The sequence below is a fragment of the Helianthus annuus genome, chromosome 12 (assembly GCF_002127325.2).
Source record: "Helianthus annuus cultivar XRQ/B chromosome 12, HanXRQr2.0-SUNRISE, whole genome shotgun sequence".
Taxonomy (NCBI): domain Eukaryota; kingdom Viridiplantae; phylum Streptophyta; class Magnoliopsida; order Asterales; family Asteraceae; genus Helianthus; species Helianthus annuus.
Window position 1 is genome coordinate 32,483,303 of NC_035444.2, and position 21,331 is coordinate 32,504,633.

Consider the following 21,331-nt stretch of genomic DNA (forward strand, 5'->3'; position numbering starts at 1 on the left):
TGGTCGGGACGGGTTGATTACCATATCTGCCGGGCCATGAACTTGCTCTATGAAGCGGAGGACGGGACGGTGAGCTTTCAGAGGACGCAAGGCTACGCATGGAACCCGCAAGAGGCTCTAGTTCTTCATGCACCACCTCCACAGTACCAATACCCTCCCCAAGGCGAACAGGGTCAATCCTCCTCTCAAGGAGGCGGTTTTCCTAATTTCCAAAGTTTACATGATCTTTTGCAGGAAAACCTCATGTGCACCCGGAACACCTACAACCTCGCCAACAACACACACCTCCGGGTAGGAGCTATCGAACGCAGTGTCAACGATATACAAGATGATATCGGTAGCATCCGGGAGTACATGGCGAGGCAGGGAGGCGGAGGTGAAGACAGTGATGAAGATATGGAGTAGGAGGCTGGGAGGAGCAAAGGGCTAGCTGGTGATGAGCCCACAGGTTTGATTACCCTTCTTATCCATCGAACAATTCATGGCCTGCGTGCCATTTGTCAAGACAATTTACTTTCCTTAACTACTTTTTATCTTTATTTTGTTTTTACTTTATGTTTGGATAATATTTGACTATGGTAAGATTAGGATGGTTTGTGCTTGGTTGGATGGTATTGAATGCTTGAACAGGTGCAATGCAAGGGTTAGAATGCTAAACATTAGCACTCGCAGCCCTAGGAGGAAGAAACCGGGAGAAAACCCTATTTTTTTCGGCTAACAGACTGTCCACACGGGGACGTGTCCAGCCGACACGCCCCCGTGTCCATCTCCCAGTTCTGCTGTTTGGCTACTGACCTGCAGATTTTTGACGGACACGTGGCCGTGTTCACCCAACACGCCCCCGTGTTCACCCTCTGTAAGTTTTTCGTTACTGGCAGTTCGCCACGGGGCCGTGTCCAATGGACACGGGGCCGTGTCCAGAACGCCAGTAACACAAATCTTTGTTTTCAAACACACTTTTACATATTCTAATCAACCAAAAACTTTATTTTTGGACACATTGAGGACAATGTGTAATTTAAGTGTGGGGGGGATGCTAAAACCTTGGAATTTTGCAAAATCCTAAAACAAGCCTTACACAAAACTCTATTGGAACCGCTAAACACCCCAAATTTTTTCAAAAACTTTTTCATTTTTATTTTTTATTTACTTGTCTTAGTTTAAGTTGGGAATAACAAGTTTTAAAAGGGTTATATTTTTACAAACTTACAACCGATAGCGTCGTGATAAAAAGAACTAACATAAGAAAATTATGAAACGGTATAACAAGTCTAGCTAAAATTCGATTATATATGCTTGGTCACATTAAAAACCCATTCCCACAAAAAGTGAGTTTTGAGCCTTTATTGAGCATAAAAATACACATATTTAGATTAAATGCTCATTTTTCGTTTCTTGTGTGAATAGCCGCTCGGTCTTTACAAATCTAGAACTTGCCACGACGATACATTCCCGGTCCTTACCAACTTAAACCCAAGTAAGTAAATGATGGAGGCATTAGGACTAACTATTTTTCTTTCAAAACCATTATTTTTCAATTTTTTTTTTACCTACCCAAAATCCCCCTAGAAAACCCCTTTGAGCCTAAACCTTTCATTTCATTACCCCCAAAACAATTTTTTTTTTACCCACCAAAAAACCTTTTTCATTTTTTTTCACCTTTATTTTAGTAACAAACTCGGTTTTTCATAAACATACCCTTTACGTGACAAAAAAAAAAAAAAAAAAAAAAATTGAATGAAGTCAAAAACAAACATAAGCTACAAAAAGCTTGTTTGGAGAAATACTTCAAAAATAAATGTCACCAAAAATAAGGTATTTCACGAAAACCGACACTTGTTACGATTTTCGCCTTTTTTTTTTACTAACCACTAACCAACCACCCACCTTTAAACCCAAGCCTTCACCCCAAAAGACCTCTTGATATTTACAAAGGTAAAAAGTTAAAAAGGAGGAGGATTGATCGCTTGGCAAGCATATGGAGAATGTAAATCCGTGCCGCTCTCGAGCGATTCACTTAAATATACACCTTCGGCCGAGTGATTGAGTGATCTCCCGTGAGGTATGTGAACTTGTATATAAATGGAATTTTAATAAGGCATGCTATGCCCAATTAAGTAGTTTATCTTATGAAAAGTTCAAAATAAACCATGACGAATAAGATTGTAAATAAAATAAAAATAGAACCTATACAAACCTTGGATTCCCGACACTCTAGGACAAGTTAAAAAACTTCTCTTCTACCTATTCCATTTGGGAGTGTAAGCCACATTAAAAGAGTTTTGCTTGAGGACAAGCAAAAGTTCAAGTGTGGGGGTATTTGATGTGTGTAAAATGCAACATATAAAACACATCAATTAAGGCATAAAACTAACCCTTTTTAAGTACTAATGTTGGAAAAAGAGTGTTTTTGTCTTCCTTTTGTATTTTCAGGATGAAATGAGCTCAAAATCACAAAAGAAGCAAAAAGACCACTAATTCTACCATAAATACAAGAAAAGGAACAAAAGTAAACTGCCCGGACCCTCAACGGCACCTCCCAAGACAAAGAGAAGAGAACAGAAGTCTGAACACGCCCCGTGTCCAGCGAACACGGGGGCGTGCCCAGGAAGCAGCAGAAAAGACAAACCAGTAGAAGCTTCCATTGCTCACCACGGGGCCGTGCCCAGCGGACACGGGGGCGTGTTGAAAGTACAGCAGGCGCATTAATTGTAATTCGCAATTACAATTAATGAAGAGAGAGAATGTCAGACGGGCACGGGGCCGTGTCCAGCGGACACGGGGCCGTGTCCAGCGTTCTGTTCAGCCTATAAATAGAGGAGCTTGGTTTCATTCTCTCTCATCCCTTGGCACACCACCTCTCTCACACTTCATCCACCACCCATCACCACCATAACACCATCATCCACCACCATCATCCATTGTCCATCATAGAGTGTGTGAGTCGTCTCGGGATCCAAGATTGATCGTAAGAGTTCTTGACAATCAAGGCCATGTTTGCCTAAGTCTCTTACATCACTTGGTGAAGACAAGTGTTTAGTATAATACTTTTTATTTTTAATCTTTTGCACTTTTTATTTGGTTTTGTATTAATGACTTTAATAACTAGTTACTTATGTTGAAGGTGATCTTTCCTTATCGTTTGTCCGTGGTGTCTTGGCATTATTTTACTGTCTATATAAAATAAAAGATTTTCACCATTCATATCTCCACGGTCTATATGGAGGTATGTTGGCTACCTGGTCGGGGGTTAAGGGAACGGTTTGGTAAAGGTCTTGCCCTTGTTCAGCGTTTAGAGGTCCTGCTTGGGACCTGGGTCAAATTTAGTAGGATCTCCTTCAATGCCCATAGGTATTGGATGGCGGGGATCCAAACTCTTTGACCCCCTCATAAGCTAACTACTATTAATACTATAACCCGGCTATTTAGGACTGTATCCCTGCTGACTCAGACTACTTAGCCGAGGGTAACGTCACCGCCAAAAGCGGGGCCTACCATAATTTGCATTAATAACTTAATTCATTATCTTTCAATAATCCGACCCTTTAGGATTGTATCCTTGCTGACTCAAACTACTGGGTTGAGGGTAACGTCGCCTTCAAAAGAGGGGCCTACTACAATAACTAAGATAATCTCTTAAACAAGTGCAAAAGTGCGAAAATAATCAAAGGTTATACTAATACACGAGTCGGATCCAAGTGATTCATCTTGTCTATCTGTTTTTATTTTATTTTCTTTTTCAGCATTTAGTTAGTTTTTATTTTTTTAGTTTAAAACATTTTTCTAACTTTTTGATTTGATTAGACGTTGAGGATAAACCGGTATTAAAAGCTCTTGTGTCCTTGGACGACCTCGGTATCTTACCAACACTATACTACATCCACGATGGGTGCACTTGCCCATATGTGTGTTTAGTGTTAGTGAATATCGTGTTTTATAAATTTAAAACTTGGCTAAAAGTGTAAAAAGGGCTTAAATAAACATCTAAAAATATATACACACTACACACGCATCAAGTTTTTTGGCGCCGTTGCCGGGGACACAAGGATTTTAAGAAAGTAAGGAATCAACGGCCTAATCATCTTTTTATTTTTCTTTAATTTTTAGGATTTTTTTTTAGATTTTTCAGCTTCTGCAGAGCTCAGCACGGGGCCGTGCCCGCTGAACACGCCCCCGTGCCCAATCATTGGAACTGGCAATCCTGTTTTATATCAGACAGTAGGCTGAACACGGGGCCGTGTCCACTCAACACGCCCCCGTGCCCAAGATTCAGTTGCTGAAAACAGAACCGTTTGATCCCGGCGGTTGGTAACTTCTGATACAAACATGAGTAATGGTGATTCTCTTTACTTTCGGCACTCTTATGGTTTGTGGTGTCAAATATGTGGAGGCGAACACGAGGAATTAAAATGTTTCTTCCTCACTTATAGGCCACACTATATAGACCCACCAATTCCTTGTAGCCTTAAGAGGGGCGAAAGTAAAAATAAACACTATTTCTCCCTCGAATGCGCCCAACCGGATATTCTAGGAGATATGCTCCTTGACGAGCTATTTCAACTAGAAGAACTACTTCTAAATTGGTCAAAAGAACTTAGGAAGGATTTCTTAGATCCATCCCAAGATGATGACCATGAGGAAATGTTGGAACCGCATTCTGACAACCTCGTTGCTCCCAAAAATACCTTTCTTCCTAGACAAGACGTGGACGATAGTCGTCCCTGTGCCGATTGTGCCGTGAAGGACTCCCCATCGACCTCGTTCGGTGCATACATAGACCTGAGCGATTCGGCATACACCTTCTTTAACGAGAGCCCGGGAAAGGGTTGGACTTGTCCACCTAGAATGAAAATAGGAATTACCCTCACCGACAACCTCTTGCGTTCTCGCCTTAGTATAGGACAATTAAGGTATCTTAGGCATTTTGGGGTTGTTCCAACAAGTCAGGAGCCACCCGATAAGAATTAGCTCCTTAATAAAGACAAAACTTCATAAATCAGCTTTCCGACACGGGGCCGTGCTCGGCCAACACGCCCCCGTGTCCATCAAAAGATTCCCTTCTGATCATGACGTCAGAATACGGACAAACTGTGTCAGAATTTTCTCTGCACACGGGGCCGTGTCCAGCGGACACGGGGCCGTGTTCAGCGGGCTGTCATTTTCTATAAATGCAGCCAAAAATCCTGCACATTTGGACCAACTTGGGGGCAGAGATTTGAAGGAATCTTCTCTCAAACAATCCTAGGTAAGTCTAAAAGAAGTTTCCAACAAACCATCTTGTCCTTTCCTCTTCTAGACATTTCCTTCTTCTTCATCTTTCTTTAAAAAACCACCATGAGAAATTTGAATTTTCAATCTTCATGGTAGGAAACAAGGAATTTTGGTCATGGAATCTTGGTAAAAACATGTTATGTAACATTGTTTAGAGTTATTTACTGACAAAAAACTTGCATAAACCCAGAAAATAACTTAGAAAACCAAAATTCCTTGCTCCAAAAATTCTGCAGAAAGATGAACACGGGGCCGTGCTCAGTGAGCACGGGGCCGTGTCCAGAAGCTGTTTAGTCTTATAAACTATTTTTGGTTTATTTTTCGTAGAATGGCGAGTGAAAACAGCGAAACATCATCCGTTCATTCCTCAAACAGCCGAAGGGGAAGGAGGCCCTCCGTTGAAGCCACACTTGTGCACTACGTGATAGCACTAAGAGAGGCTCTCGACGAAATGACGTCCGTAGAGGAGGTCCTCATTGACCGTATCAACGATCTTACAATGGGATTGGAAAGCAGCTTCCAAGAGATTAACCTTTTGCACCAAAGGTTAAACATTTTGGTGGCACCTCCTATGGAACCAGTCCTTCCACAACAAGACTGGAACTTGGCACTCGGTGTTAACAACCCTACCGGGTGGGGAGACATCCCCGCGGAACCTCCTATGGAAATCCCACAAGAAGTCCCGGCGGAAGTTGAAACTCCTCAAACAAATGCAAACGAGCCTTCCTTCCTCCTTCCAAGGGAGGTAGAGGAGTGGCTTGCCGACATATGAGGAGAAACGCATCCGAAAGTTGGAGCTCTACAAAGCCTTATCTAACCAAGATCAGTAGATTCTTGGAAATTTTGCTAAAATTAAAATAAAACATAGGGCTAGAACTCCATAAGCTTACTATCTATGTAACTTTTATCTTTATGTATTATCTCTCTATTAGCAATGTTATGATGGTTTTTATGATTTATGGACTCGTGGTGGTAATGGATGAAAAAGGGAACGAGAAAAATGGAACCATGCAGAAGAACAGAACAAACCGACAAAAATCTTCATAACAGAAGGCTCCACACGGGCCGTGCCCAACCAACACGGCCCCGTGCTGAGCCCCCTACAGGAAATCACCCAGTTCAGGTAACTGGACACGGGCCGTGTTCAGCGAACACGCCCCCGTGTCCAGGCTTCTGTTTCACTTCTATAATTTTTGTTACTGGCACTTGACCACGGGGCCGTGCCCGGTCAACACGGGGCCGTGTCCAGAGTGCCAGTAACACAAATCTTTGTTTTTTTTAACACACTTTTACATATTCTAATCAACCAAAAACTCTATTTTTGGACACATTGAGGACAATGTGTAATTTAAGTGTGGGGGGGATGCTAAAACCTTGGAATTTTGCAAAATTCTAAAACAAGCCTTACACAAAACTCTATTGGAACCGCTAAACACCCCAAATTTTTTCAAAAACTTTTTCATTTTTTTTTATTTTATTTACTTGTCTTAGTTTAAGTTGGGAATAACAAGTTATAAAAGGGTTATATTTTTACAAACTTACAACCGATAGCGTCATGATAAAAAGAACTAACATAAGAAAATTATGAAACGGTATAACAAGTCTAGCTAAAATTCGATTATATATGCTTGGTCACATTAAAAACCCATTCCCACAAAAAGTGAGTTTTGAGCCTTTATTGAGCATAAAAATACACATATTTAGATTAAATGCTCATTTTTCGTTTCTTGTGTGAATAGCCGCTCGGTCTTTACAAATCTAGAACTTGCCACGACGATACATTCCCGGTCCTTACCAACTTAAACCCAAGTAAGTAAATGATGGAGGCATTAGGACTAACTATTTTTCTTTCAAAACCATTATTTTTCAATTTTTTTTTACCTACCCAAAATCCCCCTAGAAAACCCCTTTGAGCCTAAACCTTTCATTTCATTACCCCCAAAACAATTTTTTTTTTTACCCACCAAAAACCTTTTTCATTTTTTTTTTCACCTTTATTTTAGTAACAAACTCGGTTTTTCATAAACATACCCTTTACGTGACAAAAAAAAAAAAAAAAATTGAATGAAGTCAAAAACAAACATAAGCTACAAAAAGCTTGTTTGGAGAAATACTTCAAAAATAAATGTCACCAAAAATAAGGTATTTCACGAAAACCGACACTTGTTACGATTTTCGCTTTTTTTTTACTAACCACTAACCAACCACCCACCTTTAAACCCAAGCCTTCACCCCAAAAGACCTCTTGATATTTACAAAGGTAAAAAGTTAAAAAGGAGGAGGATTGATCGCTTGGCAAGCATATGGAGAATATAAATCCGTGCCGCTCTCGAGCGATTCACTTAAATATACACCTTCGGCCGAGTGATTGAGTGATCTCCCGTGAGGTATGTGAACTTGTATATAAATGGAATTTTAATAAGGCATGCTATGCCCAATTAAGTAGTTTATCTTATGAAAAGTTCAAAATAAACCATGACGAATAAGATTGTAAATAAAATAAAAATAGAACCTATACAAACCTTGGATTCCCGACACTCTAGGACAAGTTAAAAAACTTCTCTTCTACCTATTCCATTTGGGAGTGTAAGCCACATTAAAAGAGTTTTGCTTGAGGACAAGCAAAAGTTCAAGTGTGGGGGTATTTGATGTGTGTAAAATGCAACATATAAAACACATCAATTAAGGCATAAAACTAACCCTTTTTAAGTACTAATGTTGGAAAAAGAGTGTTTTTGTCTTCCTTTTGTATTTTCAGGATGAAATGAGCTCAAAATCACAAAAGAAGCAAAAAGACCACTAATTCTACCATAAATACAAGAAAAGGAACAAAAGTAAACTGCCCGGACCCTCAACGGCACCTCCCAAGACAAAGAGAAGAGAACAGAAGTCTGAACACGCCCCGTGTCCAGCGAACACGGGGGCGTGCCCAGGAAGCAGCAGAAAAGACAAACCAGTAGAAGCTTCCATTGCTCACCACGGGGCCGTGTCCAGCGGACACGGGACCGTGTCCAGCGTTCTGTTCAGCCTATAAATAGAGGAGCTTGGTTTCATTCTCTCTCATCCCTTGGCACACCACCTCTCTCACACTTCATCCACCACCCATCACCACCATAACACCATCATCCACCACCATCATCCATTGTCCATCGTAGAGTGTGTGAGTCGTCTCGGGATCCAAGATTGATCGTAAGAGTTCTTGACAATCAAGGCCATGGTTGCCTAAGTCTCTTACATCACTTGGTGAAGACCAGTGTTTAGTATAATACTTTTTATTTTTAATGACTTTTAAATATATATTAAAAACATATACACACTGACACGCATCACTGGTAGCTAGTAGCTGTAGCTTTTTAGATATATTTGGTGTTTGGTAGAGTAGCTGAAGCTTTTAATAAAATGTATAAAATTACCAAAATGGACATAACTAAAATTTTAGAAAGTTGGTGCATTAAAAAGTTTCTTATTTTGAGAGGTTAAAATAGTCATTTTTCCCTAAAAGCTTGTAGCTCCTTCTAAACGCTACGGGTATGTTTGGCAAAAGTAGCTGGTGGCTGGTAGCTGGTGGCTGGAAGCTGTAAGCTGGTGGCTGGAAGCTGGTAGCTGTAGCTGGTAGCTAGTAGCTGTAGCTTTTTAGATATATTTGGTGTTTGATAGAGTAGTTGGAGCTTTTAATAAAATGTATAAAATGACCAAAATGGACATAACTAAAAATTTAGAAAGTTGGTGCATTAAAAAGTTTCTTATTTTTAGAGGTTAAAATAGTCATTTTTTCCCTAAAAGCTTGTAGCTCATTCTAAACGCTACTAGTAGTAGCGTTCAACCAAAAGCTTCAAGCTCCTAACCTAAAAGCTTAAAGCTCCTTCAACCAAACAAGGTTTTTTATTGAGTAGGAGCTTTTTCTTAAAAGCTTAAAGCTAGAAGCTCCTAAAAGCTCCATGCCAAACATACCCGTAGTAGCGTTCAACCAAAAGCTTCAAGCTCCTAACCTAAAAGCTTAAAGCTCCTTCAACCAAACAAGACTTTTTATTAAGTATGAGCTTTTTCTTAAAAGCTTAAAGCTAGAAGCTCCTAAAAGCTCCATGCCAAACATACCCTAAAGCTAGAAGCTCCTAAAAGCTTCAAAAGCTCCATGCCAAACATACCCTAAGTGAAGTTACGTGTGTAGTTAGTATTTATTAGGTCTTTTACTTTAATACTAGACTGTGGGTGTTTCATGTTGTATTTGTTACTGTCTAAGCACGTTAGTACCCATTTTTTGGCATTTTCAGTACCGGTACTTTCGGTATGGTACAAGTATTTTACCGAATTTTACCTTAGAAATCGGTATCGTAATGTACCTTACTTTTTCGATACCGGTACCGGCAGGGATGAGATTTTTTACCGAAATACCGGTACCGTACCGGTACCATACCGGTACCGTACCGATGCCGTACTGTACCGATCATAAACGGTACCGGTATCGGTAATAGATTTTTCGAAATTCGGTATCGGTAAAAAACGGTATCGGTACCGGTATTTTTCGGTAAATACCGGTATTAATACCGAATTTAGTAATGACCTTATGTATTTTGCTATTATCTTATATCCCACTATGAAGTTATATTTTCTTGAACATTGTTTTACAAAAACCAATATCAAATTTCTTTTGTTTGGTTATTTTTAATCAATTGTGATGATTTTTTTTACATGTTGGAATTTGGATGTTAAAAGTCAAACCCATGGATGTTTACCTTTTGATTTTTTTGACTACTTAATATGTTTACCATTTGTTTACATTCCTCTATATATTACTCTAGTTTAATTAATAATGGATGAATGTGTTGCACATGAAATTTTTTTAGGTAAAAAATGGATGACACCAAAGCGGTACCAATATGGTAAAGTACCGAAATACCGGTACCGATACCGGTACCGTACCGGTACCGAATCTATAAATACGGTACGGTAATCGGTATCTACATTTCCTCAATTTCGGTAACGGTATTTACGGTATCGGTATCGGTACCGGTACGGTACCGGTATCGTACTGATCTCATCCCTAGGTACCGGTACCCAGTTAGGCGATTTTTGATACTGATATCGATACCGAGCTCATCCCTAACCTACTGGACTGGAACATCGATGATTCGAACAAGGATTAGTATTTTCTTATTTTTTTCGTACCTTATTTATGGTTTTTTTATTATTCTATTTTCTACTATTGTATTTTTTTTCTTAGTTAATGTTTATTTTTAATTCGTGTATTTTTAGTTAAGGTTTAATTTTTATATTGGGTTAGTTTCGAGGTGACTCTATTGGGTGTTATGATGGAGTATTTGGGGTAAGACTAGGGGTATGGGGCGTGGGTTGGCCATAAACACCCAAGTCACCATCCTGGTTGGGTTTGGGTTTGGGCGTGGCCATTTGGGCGGGAGTTTAAGGTCGGGCGTTGGGCGGGGCTATCAAGGTGACAAGGCGGGATGTGATTGGCCAACAAAACTAGCCGTTTGGGCTAGCCGTTGGGCATTATTTAAAAAAAAAAAAACATTTTTTCCAATATAAATACCTTACCATATTTAATATTTTTCTCACACAATATCAAACACATAAAACACAATCTTGTCATGAGTTCTTCAAGTTCAAGTGAATCGTCATCATCATCTGACGATGGTGCGGAAATATTTCTACAAACGATCGCGACGGTGGTGAAAGCTATCGTGGAAGACGATGGGGAAGAGACTTCGAAACCTAAACGGAGGAGGTACATCACTCGTGAACGGCACACCGCTAACAATTTGTTGGTAAGCGATTATTTCTCAGTGGAACCTAAGTATGATGAAAAAATGTTTAGGCGTCGTTTTCGTATGAGTAGAAACTTATTTTTAAGGATATCTAGAGATCTTGAGGAGAAATATGTTAATTTCCAACAAAAACCAGATGTAACCGGGCAATTAGGATTTAGTACGTGGCAAAAGGTTACGGCCGCACTTAGACAGTTACGTACGGCAATAGTTCGAACATTATGGATGACTATTTAAAAATGTCTGCACGTGTAGCTAGAGAAAATCTTCACAACTTTTGTTCGTGTATTTTAAAACTTTATAAGGAAAAATATTTGAGAAAGCCCTCGTTCAGTGACACGCAACAAATATTGGAACATCACGCAGATTATCATGGGCTACCCGGGATGCTAGGTAGTTTAGATTGTATGAAATGGCCTTGGGAACTTTGTCCAACCGCATGGCAAGGCGCTCACACGAGTGGATTTCACGGGATGCCAGCCATCATGCTTAAAGCGGTTGCGTCCCAAGATCTTTGGATATGGCATGCGTTCTTCGGTATGCCAGGTTCACATGACGATATTACCATCATAAACCACTCGCCCCTTTTCAATGATCGGGGTAAATGGTATAGGACCCAAAGGGAGTTTCTTTGTAAACGGGGTTGAGTACGTGTATAGTACTACCTAATTGATGGGATTTACCCGGAGTGAGGGGTTTTCGTAAAATCGTTCACAAGACACGGTACCATAGATCCAAAGAGATTAAAGTTTAACATAGTCCAAATGGTTGCACGTAAAGACGTCGAGCAAGCGTTCGATGTTTGAAAGAAAAGGTGGTGAATATTGGCAATGCCTTGTCGACTATGGGACAAGGATCAGATTGGAAACGTGATGTACGCATGTATCATTCTTCACAACATGATTTTGGAGGATGAAGGTAGAGCGGTCGTTACCTACTATGATGACGATGACCCCCAACCAGATAACGTAACAGTTACAAACGAAGATAAATCGTCAAATGAATTTTTGATCAAGTCAAGGGATATACATGACAACCATCGATCTGATTTGGTGGATCATGTTTCAACGATTCCTGGGTTCGAAACCGACGAAGAATGATTGTTTTTATTTTGATACTATGTTTTTTTGTAATAATTATGTATGTTTATGTAGTTTTTAATGGTTTATATATATAGGGTAGGGTTCTAGAGTGAACACTAGGTTGAGAGTGAACTGTGTGAACTAATCTGGGCCATTGGATTACATCATCTAAAGATTTTTAAACAATGGCAAGATTGTAATTATCATGTGGTAGCCTCCCTTTAAATTAATTAACATAAGGGTATTTGCGTCTTTTATAAATTGAATTTATTAAACAATATAATCAAAATCCCTAAAATCTCGCTAGTTTTCGTATATACAAGATACACAGCTGTTAGTGTCTACACATGTGTACAGTCCTGCTAGTATTAGTTTATACAAGACATACAGGTTTTAGTTTATACAAATGTGTACAGTCTCGCTAACTATCAGTTTATATAAGATACACAACTGTTAGTTTATACACATGTGTACAGTCTCGCTAACTATAAGGTTATATAAGATACACAACTGTTAGTTTATACACATGTGTACAGTCTTTTATACATCTGTGTATTGTATTAAAAAATGGTTACATATATGTATATTAAAAACATATAGTATATTGCATGAGTAGATTCATATAAAAACTATGAAATTGATGAAAACGAAATGAAACATATCACATGTATGCAAAAATAAATAAATTCATCACATATTCAAAAAAAAAGAGTTAATGCCCAAAAATAATTATAATTTCAATCTCAGAGAATATTTTCAATATTTATTGAAAATTATAAAAAGTTAAAACAATATATTATGATATATATAAATATAATATAATATAATATAAGAAAAACAATATTAAAGCTAAAATTAAAACAAAATCTATGGATAAAGAAATGATAGAGAAATAAGTAGAAATGAGAGAGAGAGAGAGAGAGAGAGAGAGAGAGAGAGAGAGAGAGAGAGAGAGAGAGAGAGAGAGAGAGAGAGAGAGAGAGAGAGAGAGAGAGAGAGAGAGAGAGAGAGAGAGAGAGAGAGAGAGAGAGAGAGGAGAAAATTAAGAAATTTTAATTAAACATATTTGGTTAATGTCAATCTTAACCTTTTAATCTAAAAAATGATCAATGGTCATGGTCAAGATTAGTTCACACAGTTCACTCTCAAGAAGTTGTTCACTCTTGAACCTAATCCTATCTATATATATATATATTAAAAAAAAATGATGTGGCTTGGCCACGCCAGCCCAGCCACACCCACCATACCCCTATGAACTTGGGTTTGTGTATTCAGTGCCCTATATCCACGTGTCAACCCATGCCCCAAACCCCTGCCCCACCATACCCTACGGTCTAATGTGCTGCTACGCTTAATAGGTTAAAAAACAGTTTTTTAAAGCTATGTAAAAAAATTAAAAAAAAAATACCTAAATATATAATATAAGGGGAATGATCCATAAAAAAGTAGATTTTACCTAAATAGCCTAAAAAGGATTATGATAATAAGAAATGACATTTTGGTCCTTATAAATAGGAGTCTGAAAATGACATGTGGCACCTCTTTTGTTTTCTAAAAGATAAAACAAAAAAAAATCCAGTACAAAAAATCTAGCACAAAAAATCCAGTATAAAAAATATAGCACAAAAAATGCAGCACAAAAAAATATAGTACAACAAATAATCTAGCACGAAAAAAATTCAGCACAAAAAAAAATATAGTACAAAAAATCCAAAACAAATAATTGAGAATAATCAGTAATATACTTTTCACACAAACCCATTTTCAATAAAATTGAGATATTATTTAATCAAGCTTATCGTTAATTTTCTTTGTTCAATATTTAATCAAATATTCAATACGGAATTTAAAATTCTTATCACTAATTGTTTCTTTCATCGCAAGTCTTGTTAGATTTGTAACGAAGACATTGAAATTGGGGATTTTTGTTGCTAAATTAGGTTTAATTTGACAATTTGTAGTGTTATCATGTGTTTAAATGCAAAATTGATATATATATATATATTAGGATGAGGATCATTACAGAACACTTTGCGAGAACAAAAATAACAACTCTAAATCTCTAAATTTTGGAATTTAAGGTTGATATTTTTAAAATTTTATCTTTCTTACATTTATATGTGTATTACATGTAAGTAATTTAACCTATACATAACCTAAAAAACCATATATTTTTACCTACACATAGCTTACATACATGTAGGTAATTTAACCTACACATAACCTACCTATGTGTAGGTTATATAAAAACTGAAAATTTTTCGTATTTTATTTTGAATTCTAGTGTGAGAAACAATAATTCTTACATTTGTAACATTTTCATTTACTTTTAAGGTTTTTAAGATTGAAAAAAAATGAGTAATTCATTTTGTTCTGCGTGTTATAGTCACCGGCTTTTTAGGGCGTGTTATATTTTATTTTGAATTCTACAAGAATCGGTTCCATTCAAACTCAGTCAAAAACCAGGTACGGTTAGGAACCGGTTCCAGATATAAAAAAAAAATAAAAAAAAAAAAAACCGATTTGCCCTATCTCTAGTTATAGTCACCGGCTTTTTAGGGCATATGTAGCCACTAGCATGGGCTTTAAGTTTATTTCTGACCCACTTTAAAATGGTCAAAGACGAGCCAGTCCAGCAAACAGACCTCTCTCGCCTGAGTCCAGAAATGAACAGTCTGACATACGGTCTAGTTAGGTGACAAAATTCAATACATAAGCAATGCAGACTCGCATATCCATCTTCGTCACATATACGAGATAGAAATAATAACACAATACTTTTAATGACCACAAGCATGAAGCAGCATAGATTTGTATTACCAAAGACAATTACACATCATTACATGTGTGTTTCAGGTGGCCCTCTCAATACCTACACCGACACCGTATTAATGATTCGGTACAATACAATGCAATACAAAAATCGGTCACAAGATACAACTTCTTCCCCTTCCCTAAAGCATCTATACACACACGCTTCGAGTCGACCCATCAAGTAGCAAATCCAGTTAGATCCAAAGTCGGTTAGGGTTACAGCCGGTTGTCCAAACTATACCACCGTTTTCATGTGATCCCGAAACGGATAATACCAATACCATCAAATGTACATACGATTATACCGCAATTTTTCAGTTTTCTTATGAATTTGTTGCGGGTTTGGACTCGAAAAACTTGGCTACTGCTTGATAAAGATTTTCTTCCTGAAAGGGTTTTGATACATACCCATCCATTCCACTTTTTTGGCACTCTTCAAACGTGGCGTGGATCACATCCGCAGTCATGGCCAAGATCGGTAAATGCCACTCGGTGGTGGTTCCAGTGTCGCAAGAACCGTCTACCGAACTACTCGTCTGTTGCTCTTCCATCTCCCGAATACGGCGCGTGGCCTCAAAACTGAAATTTAGTAACACAAGTTTAGTATATCATGGTTTGATAAGCGGAACAGACGTGTAAATGATTTGAGCCGAGCACGAGCCCACCTAAGCTTGGCTTGTTAATAATTTTTCAAACTCGAGCTTGGTCATTTAGTGGTTATTAAATATTTAAATGTTATTATTTAGTTATTTTTATCATAATTTTCTATAACATTAAAACCTATACAAAGAAGCAACCTCTTAGTGCATATGTGGGTTGTAAGTTGGGCTTTGGGAGTCTTTCAAAAAAAAATGGAAATTTTCTTTTTTAATCCTAAAGTTTTATATTTGATAATTTAAGTTTAAACTTGTAATCTTTTTCTTTTTAACCCTAAAGTTTTAACTTTGACAATTTACCCTAAAATTTAAATCTTTGACAATTTAACTTTACAATTTTTAATCTTTCTTTCTTTTTTAACCTAAAGTTTTAATCTTTGATAATTTAAGTTTAAAGTTTTAATCTTTGGTAATTTAACCCCTTTGATTAATTTGATTTTTTACTTCTAATTCAAACGTTTCCATCTTTTGCGATTTAACCACTTTGATTTTTTTTACTTATGTGTTGTAATTTTGGCTTTGGGGGTTTTTCAAAGAAAAAATGGTTATACATATGGTTGTTGTAACCTTGGCTTTGGGGCTTTTTCAAAAAAAAAATTGATTTTTTTATTTTTCACCCAAAAGTATTTCATAAATTACTTTTAACCCAAAACTATTTGTTTTTTTTTTACTTTTAACACAAAACTTTTTATCTTTTGCAATATATCCTCACAATTTTTTTACTTTCAATTTTGGTCCTTTATAGTTTTCATTTTCCGCAAATTTTTCGCTTTATGATTCGTTCTGAATTTTGTGACTTAAAACATCGCAACGTGCGTCTATGGTTTAGCATTTTTCACGTTTCGTTCTAAACTTTGCGAGTTAATACGACGCAACGTGCGTGTGTGGGTGAACGTTTTTACATCGTCTATTTTTTCCCGTTTGACAGGTTCAACATAACGTACGCGTCCTAAATCGACTTAGTTATAATTAAAGAATCCCCGCCGCATTGCGGCGGGTCGTAATTCTAGTTTATATTTATTATGCAAATATTATAAAACAATATTATTGTATTTATATACAAAATAGGTTTGTTTAGACTCGCAAGCCTAGTGAAATTTGGTATGTGCCAGTTTATTAATGAGCTCCAATTTAGGCTCAAGCTTGGGCTCGAGCTCGTTTTGAGCTTTTAGCGAGCTGCTCTCAAGTAGCTTGCAAGCGTCTCAAATCGTTTACACCCCTAGTCTAAAAGATGTAAATTAATTTTTGTTGGTACGTACCCGTCCATTTCCGGCATTTGAATATCCATAAAGCAGGCATCGAACCCGTGTGGAATTTGAAGCAAATCAAGAGCCGCTTTCCCACAATCGGCACACTCGACCTCAGCTCCAAACTTCTTAAGTGCGCCGGCTGCAACCCGACGGTTCACTCGATTATCATCAACCACCAATATTTTCTTCCCACAAAGCAAACCACGAAGGTAAACAGACCCGTTCGCCATAACTCTACCTTGTTCCACCTTCTTCCCTGTTCCAAACACTTGTTGAAGACATGCTGCCACCATACTCGCTCTTAACGGTTTCATAATCAAAGTGTCGGAAAACCCTGCGGCCTTTGCCTTATCGAATTCGTCACCTGTTATATTCGTGGCAAGAAGGATCATTTTGGGTGATTTTAACACGTGCCCGAAAACCGAAGCCCGTATGTTGCTCAAATCGTCACCGGATAGCCACACGTCTTTCTCGACTAGAATCATGTCCGGTTGACCAGAACCCAAAACCGACGCCACGGTTCTTATGCTATTTACAACCTCAACGAAAACACCCAACCGTTTCAAATGGTATCGTGTTACTGCAGCTCGAATGGGTTTTGTATCAACAATAGTCGCTTTCAACCCTTTAAAAGCAGTCGGTAACTCATCATAAAGAGATCTTTTCGGGTCCGTTACCATGTTTTGCTCACACCGTTTAAAGCTTGCCGTGAAAGAAAACGTGCTACCGATTTGTGGTCGGCTAATGAAGCTAATATGACCACCCATAAGCTCAACTAAACACTTGCTAATACTCAACCCGATTCCCGTTCCACCGTAATGTCTAGACGTTGAACTATCAGCTTGCATAAAAGGCATGAAAACGAGTTTTTGAGCATGTAACGGGATCCCAATTCCCGTGTCTTCAGCCGAGACCATTAGATTAACATTTTGAGAAATCCCGTCAGATGTTAGCACTTGAAACGGGAATTCTTCATCCGCTATTAGATGCTTAAATCTATCCCAATTGTTTCGGTCATCCGCTGCTTCCCGGCCACTTAATGTGTTTGTCTGGCAACCGTTAGATCGTCCGCTTAAACAGCTATCCGATGTTGCATCGTGTACCGCTATAGAATGTTCGGCTAGATGAACTTGAACAAATATATGTCCTTGTTCGGTAAACTATCAAAAAATACAAATCTTCATAAGGACCTTGAGATATTTAAATATAAATATAAATATATAATTCAACAGAAAATCATGAAATTTGCTTACTTTAACAGAATTTCCTACGAGATTCGTTATCACTTGTCTGAATCTTCCGGGATCACCCATCACAATTTGCGGGACCTTATCCGATACAAAAACCGCCAACTTCGATATCCCAAAAACGAGCATAAAGTCAGATCATTTGAAAGGAAAAAGAATTTAAAAAATGTGCATTTTACCTCAATTCCTTTGTTTCGGGACTTCTCGGAGAACAACGAGAGTACATCATCTAATACGGACCGGAGATCAAACGGGACCGCCTCTAACTCCAACTTCCCAGCTTCGATTTTGGCCCGATCAAGCACTTCGTTAATCAAAGTAATCAAAGCGCGTCCACACGCTTGAGCCGTTTGCGCGTAATCTCTTTGTGTCGAACTTAAATCAGTATCGAGAAGTAATGCAAGCATCCCTACAACCCCAAATGCACGTTTATTATACGATTATATCCAACACATTAATGTACGAAAAAACAGAGCAAAAAGATTAAAATAATACCGAGGATGCCGTTCATAGGTGTTCTGATTTCATGCGAAACAGTAGCAAGAAACTGGCATTCACAACATACAAAAGATCTAGTAAGTATGTAACATTCTTTACCTTAAAACAACATTAAATATTCGAAAGTTTAAGGATTTAACCTGGGATTTGGTGACATCTGCAGCTTCTGCTCGGACTTTTAACTGCTGCATTGTATGAAAATCGTCTTCAACTTGAACGATATGAATGGCGCCAGTATAGAACATGTAGCCCGCTAAGAAAACGATCACATAGCCTAAAAACGCGGTGGTGATAGCGGTCCATGAGATCGGCGCCTTATGGAGATACCTACAAGTCATCTGGTGCTTCCTAAACGGGTCACCAAAGTCGAGCGTGCTGACACGTACGCGTGTCAGATCACCGTATTGAGCCTGGCGGCCATACATAATCAAAGGATCCGACGTGTTGGTGACATCGTAAACTTTTACTATGATCTCCTGGTTTCCCGCAAGTTGACCGAGCAGGTTTTCGACTAGCGACTCCACATCGAATGCGCCACCAAGATACCCGACAGTAGCTTCGATTCGATCTCGAACAGATGCATTTGGCGGGAGTTTTGATTTGTAAACCGGAATGGTCAAAACGACTCCGAGATGGTGGGAACCCAAGAGCTTGAAAGGGCTTGTGAGTACCGCTTTCCCTGTTGACCGAGCGCGCAAGATGTTTTCACGGTCCTCCTGTAATCAAATTCGAGATTCTTTCAAATACTCGAATACCCGTAAAGATTAATGAATTATAATCCAAATAGGGTTTAAAAAGATTCACCTCGCCCGACATCATATCTACCAAATTAAGGTAAGAAACGGTTTCTTGAGCGAAGATCACGGGGGCATACTCGTCGCGGTGTGGTGACGGCTCCTTGTTGGCCATTGTTCTTATGGTCCCACCGTGTTGACTTTCGAAGTCTTCCCTTTGTGAATTCAATACCCTTTGTGCATATGCTACTCCACTTAACAGTGGTCTTTCGAAAGCAGTTCTTGCTGTATATTCTGCAAATGTTTCCTGCATTATATGAATTCCATCAATGAAAATTTTCAAAATCAAATTTTCCCATTTGAATTTTGACTTTTGAGGTCAAACTGAAATCATTTCAAATCACAAATTTGATGTGAAATTTAAAAAAAAAATTGCAATATACAATTGATACAAACAGATAACCAGATGGGTCAGATCTCCGACAATGCACATTAATTCTGCCTCAATTTGCATTACAAAAAAAAAAAAAAAAAAAAAAAATCCCTCAATTTAGGTTTCTTGTTTCTTCCCCAATATGTTTATTGCCCTACCCACACAATTTGATCAAGAAAGAACACAAAAAATCAAAACCAAAGGTCAAGAATTTTAAAATAATCAAGAATAAATAAACAAACAAATTAATTAATCAAACAAATAAATAAACAAAGAATTTGTAATTATTACTGAAATTGAATCAAGAAAAGGGTAAAAATTCCACAAGAACACAAAAATTCTAACACAAGAAACTAAAAAAACACACACACAAACACTGAGAAACACAATGATAGACAGCACAAAAGTTGAAGAAAAAAAAAAGTCAAACCTGGTCAATAACTGATGGGTTCTTGTAATAATGAAAAGTGGAGACCAAAACAGCAAGAGCATGAACATGATTAACACAAACACTAAACTGATCTTGCAACATCCTTGCTCTTTGATCACACATGCTAACCAAACCCTCTTGGATTCTCTGTTGGTGGCCTGCATCTATGCATCTATAAACATGAACAGCAGCAAACCCAAAAGCAATTATCCATAAAGCCAAGTATTTGCCTTGATGTGTTCTTGGAACATATGATGTGTACTTTCTTTTTGTGCCCAATTGTTGGTCACTGTTCAAACTCACTGCCACCATGTGATGGTGGTGGCTTTGCATTTTCAAACCCATTTTAACTCTCAAACTTCTTCTTGTTGTTGTTGCAGTTGCAGTTCTCCACACTTCATGCCACTAAAGTTTTCTTTAAAGGTCACAACTTTTTCAGCAAAGTATAAAGCTTTTATCTTTTTTACTCTTTTTTACTAAAAACCATATAATTGCAGCATTGTTTTGTGTGTTTTTAGTCAAGAAACACACAACCCCAGAAAACCCACAAAATATCAATGATCAAAAACAAGAATTTTGTAGCACAGAGAGAGAAAGAATCAAGAACAGCAGCACAAAAGGGAATTTTAATTTTTAAAAATTTATAAAGAATTAGTAAGCATGCGGGTCTAATGTTTGCAGCCCTAAAAAGATGCACAGAAGCCCAGATTCCAAAGAAACTTTGAATCAAAATGTTGTTGTGAAAACCCTAAAATAATTAATAAATCTACAGGCGTGAAGAGGGTAGCAGACAAAGACCAGCACATTCACTGTTCTTCTCTGTAATCTTGAATTAAAAAAGGGAAAGAAATCATGTGAAATCTAAGACAAATTAGAAGTTTTATGAGTTGTGAATTGGTTTAATAATAACTGGGTGTAAACATCTATATATATTCTAAAGTTTAGTTATATGTTCTATTTTAAAACCAAAATTTATGGTTGTTTTAAATGCACCAACTTATAAAAATCCTATTAATTGCATTTAATTTACTTAATAATCTATATCTATCTATATCTATATATACTTAAAAATATAAGTTTAGTTATACGTTCTATTTGCCAATGATCTCTATATCAAGTGGTGGAGGGTTTGC

General features: G+C 37.8%; 1 protein-coding gene across 1 annotated transcript; it reads right to left on the bottom strand.

The window, feature by feature from the left end:
- Positions 1-14,914: 14,914 nt before the first annotated feature.
- LOC110894634 (histidine kinase 4) lies at positions 14,915-21,092 on the bottom strand. Its single transcript, XM_022141855.2, has 8 exons — positions 20,199-21,092; positions 19,406-19,642; positions 18,742-19,317; positions 18,599-18,650; positions 18,283-18,512; positions 18,110-18,208; positions 16,866-18,016; positions 14,915-15,529 (listed from the first exon to the last, which is right to left on the bottom strand). Exons 1-8 carry the CDS (start codon positions 20,541-20,543, stop codon positions 15,274-15,276), a joined length of 2,946 nt encoding a protein of 981 aa, XP_021997547.1. The 5' UTR covers positions 20,544-21,092; the 3' UTR covers positions 14,915-15,273.
- Positions 21,093-21,331: the final 239 nt, after the last annotated feature.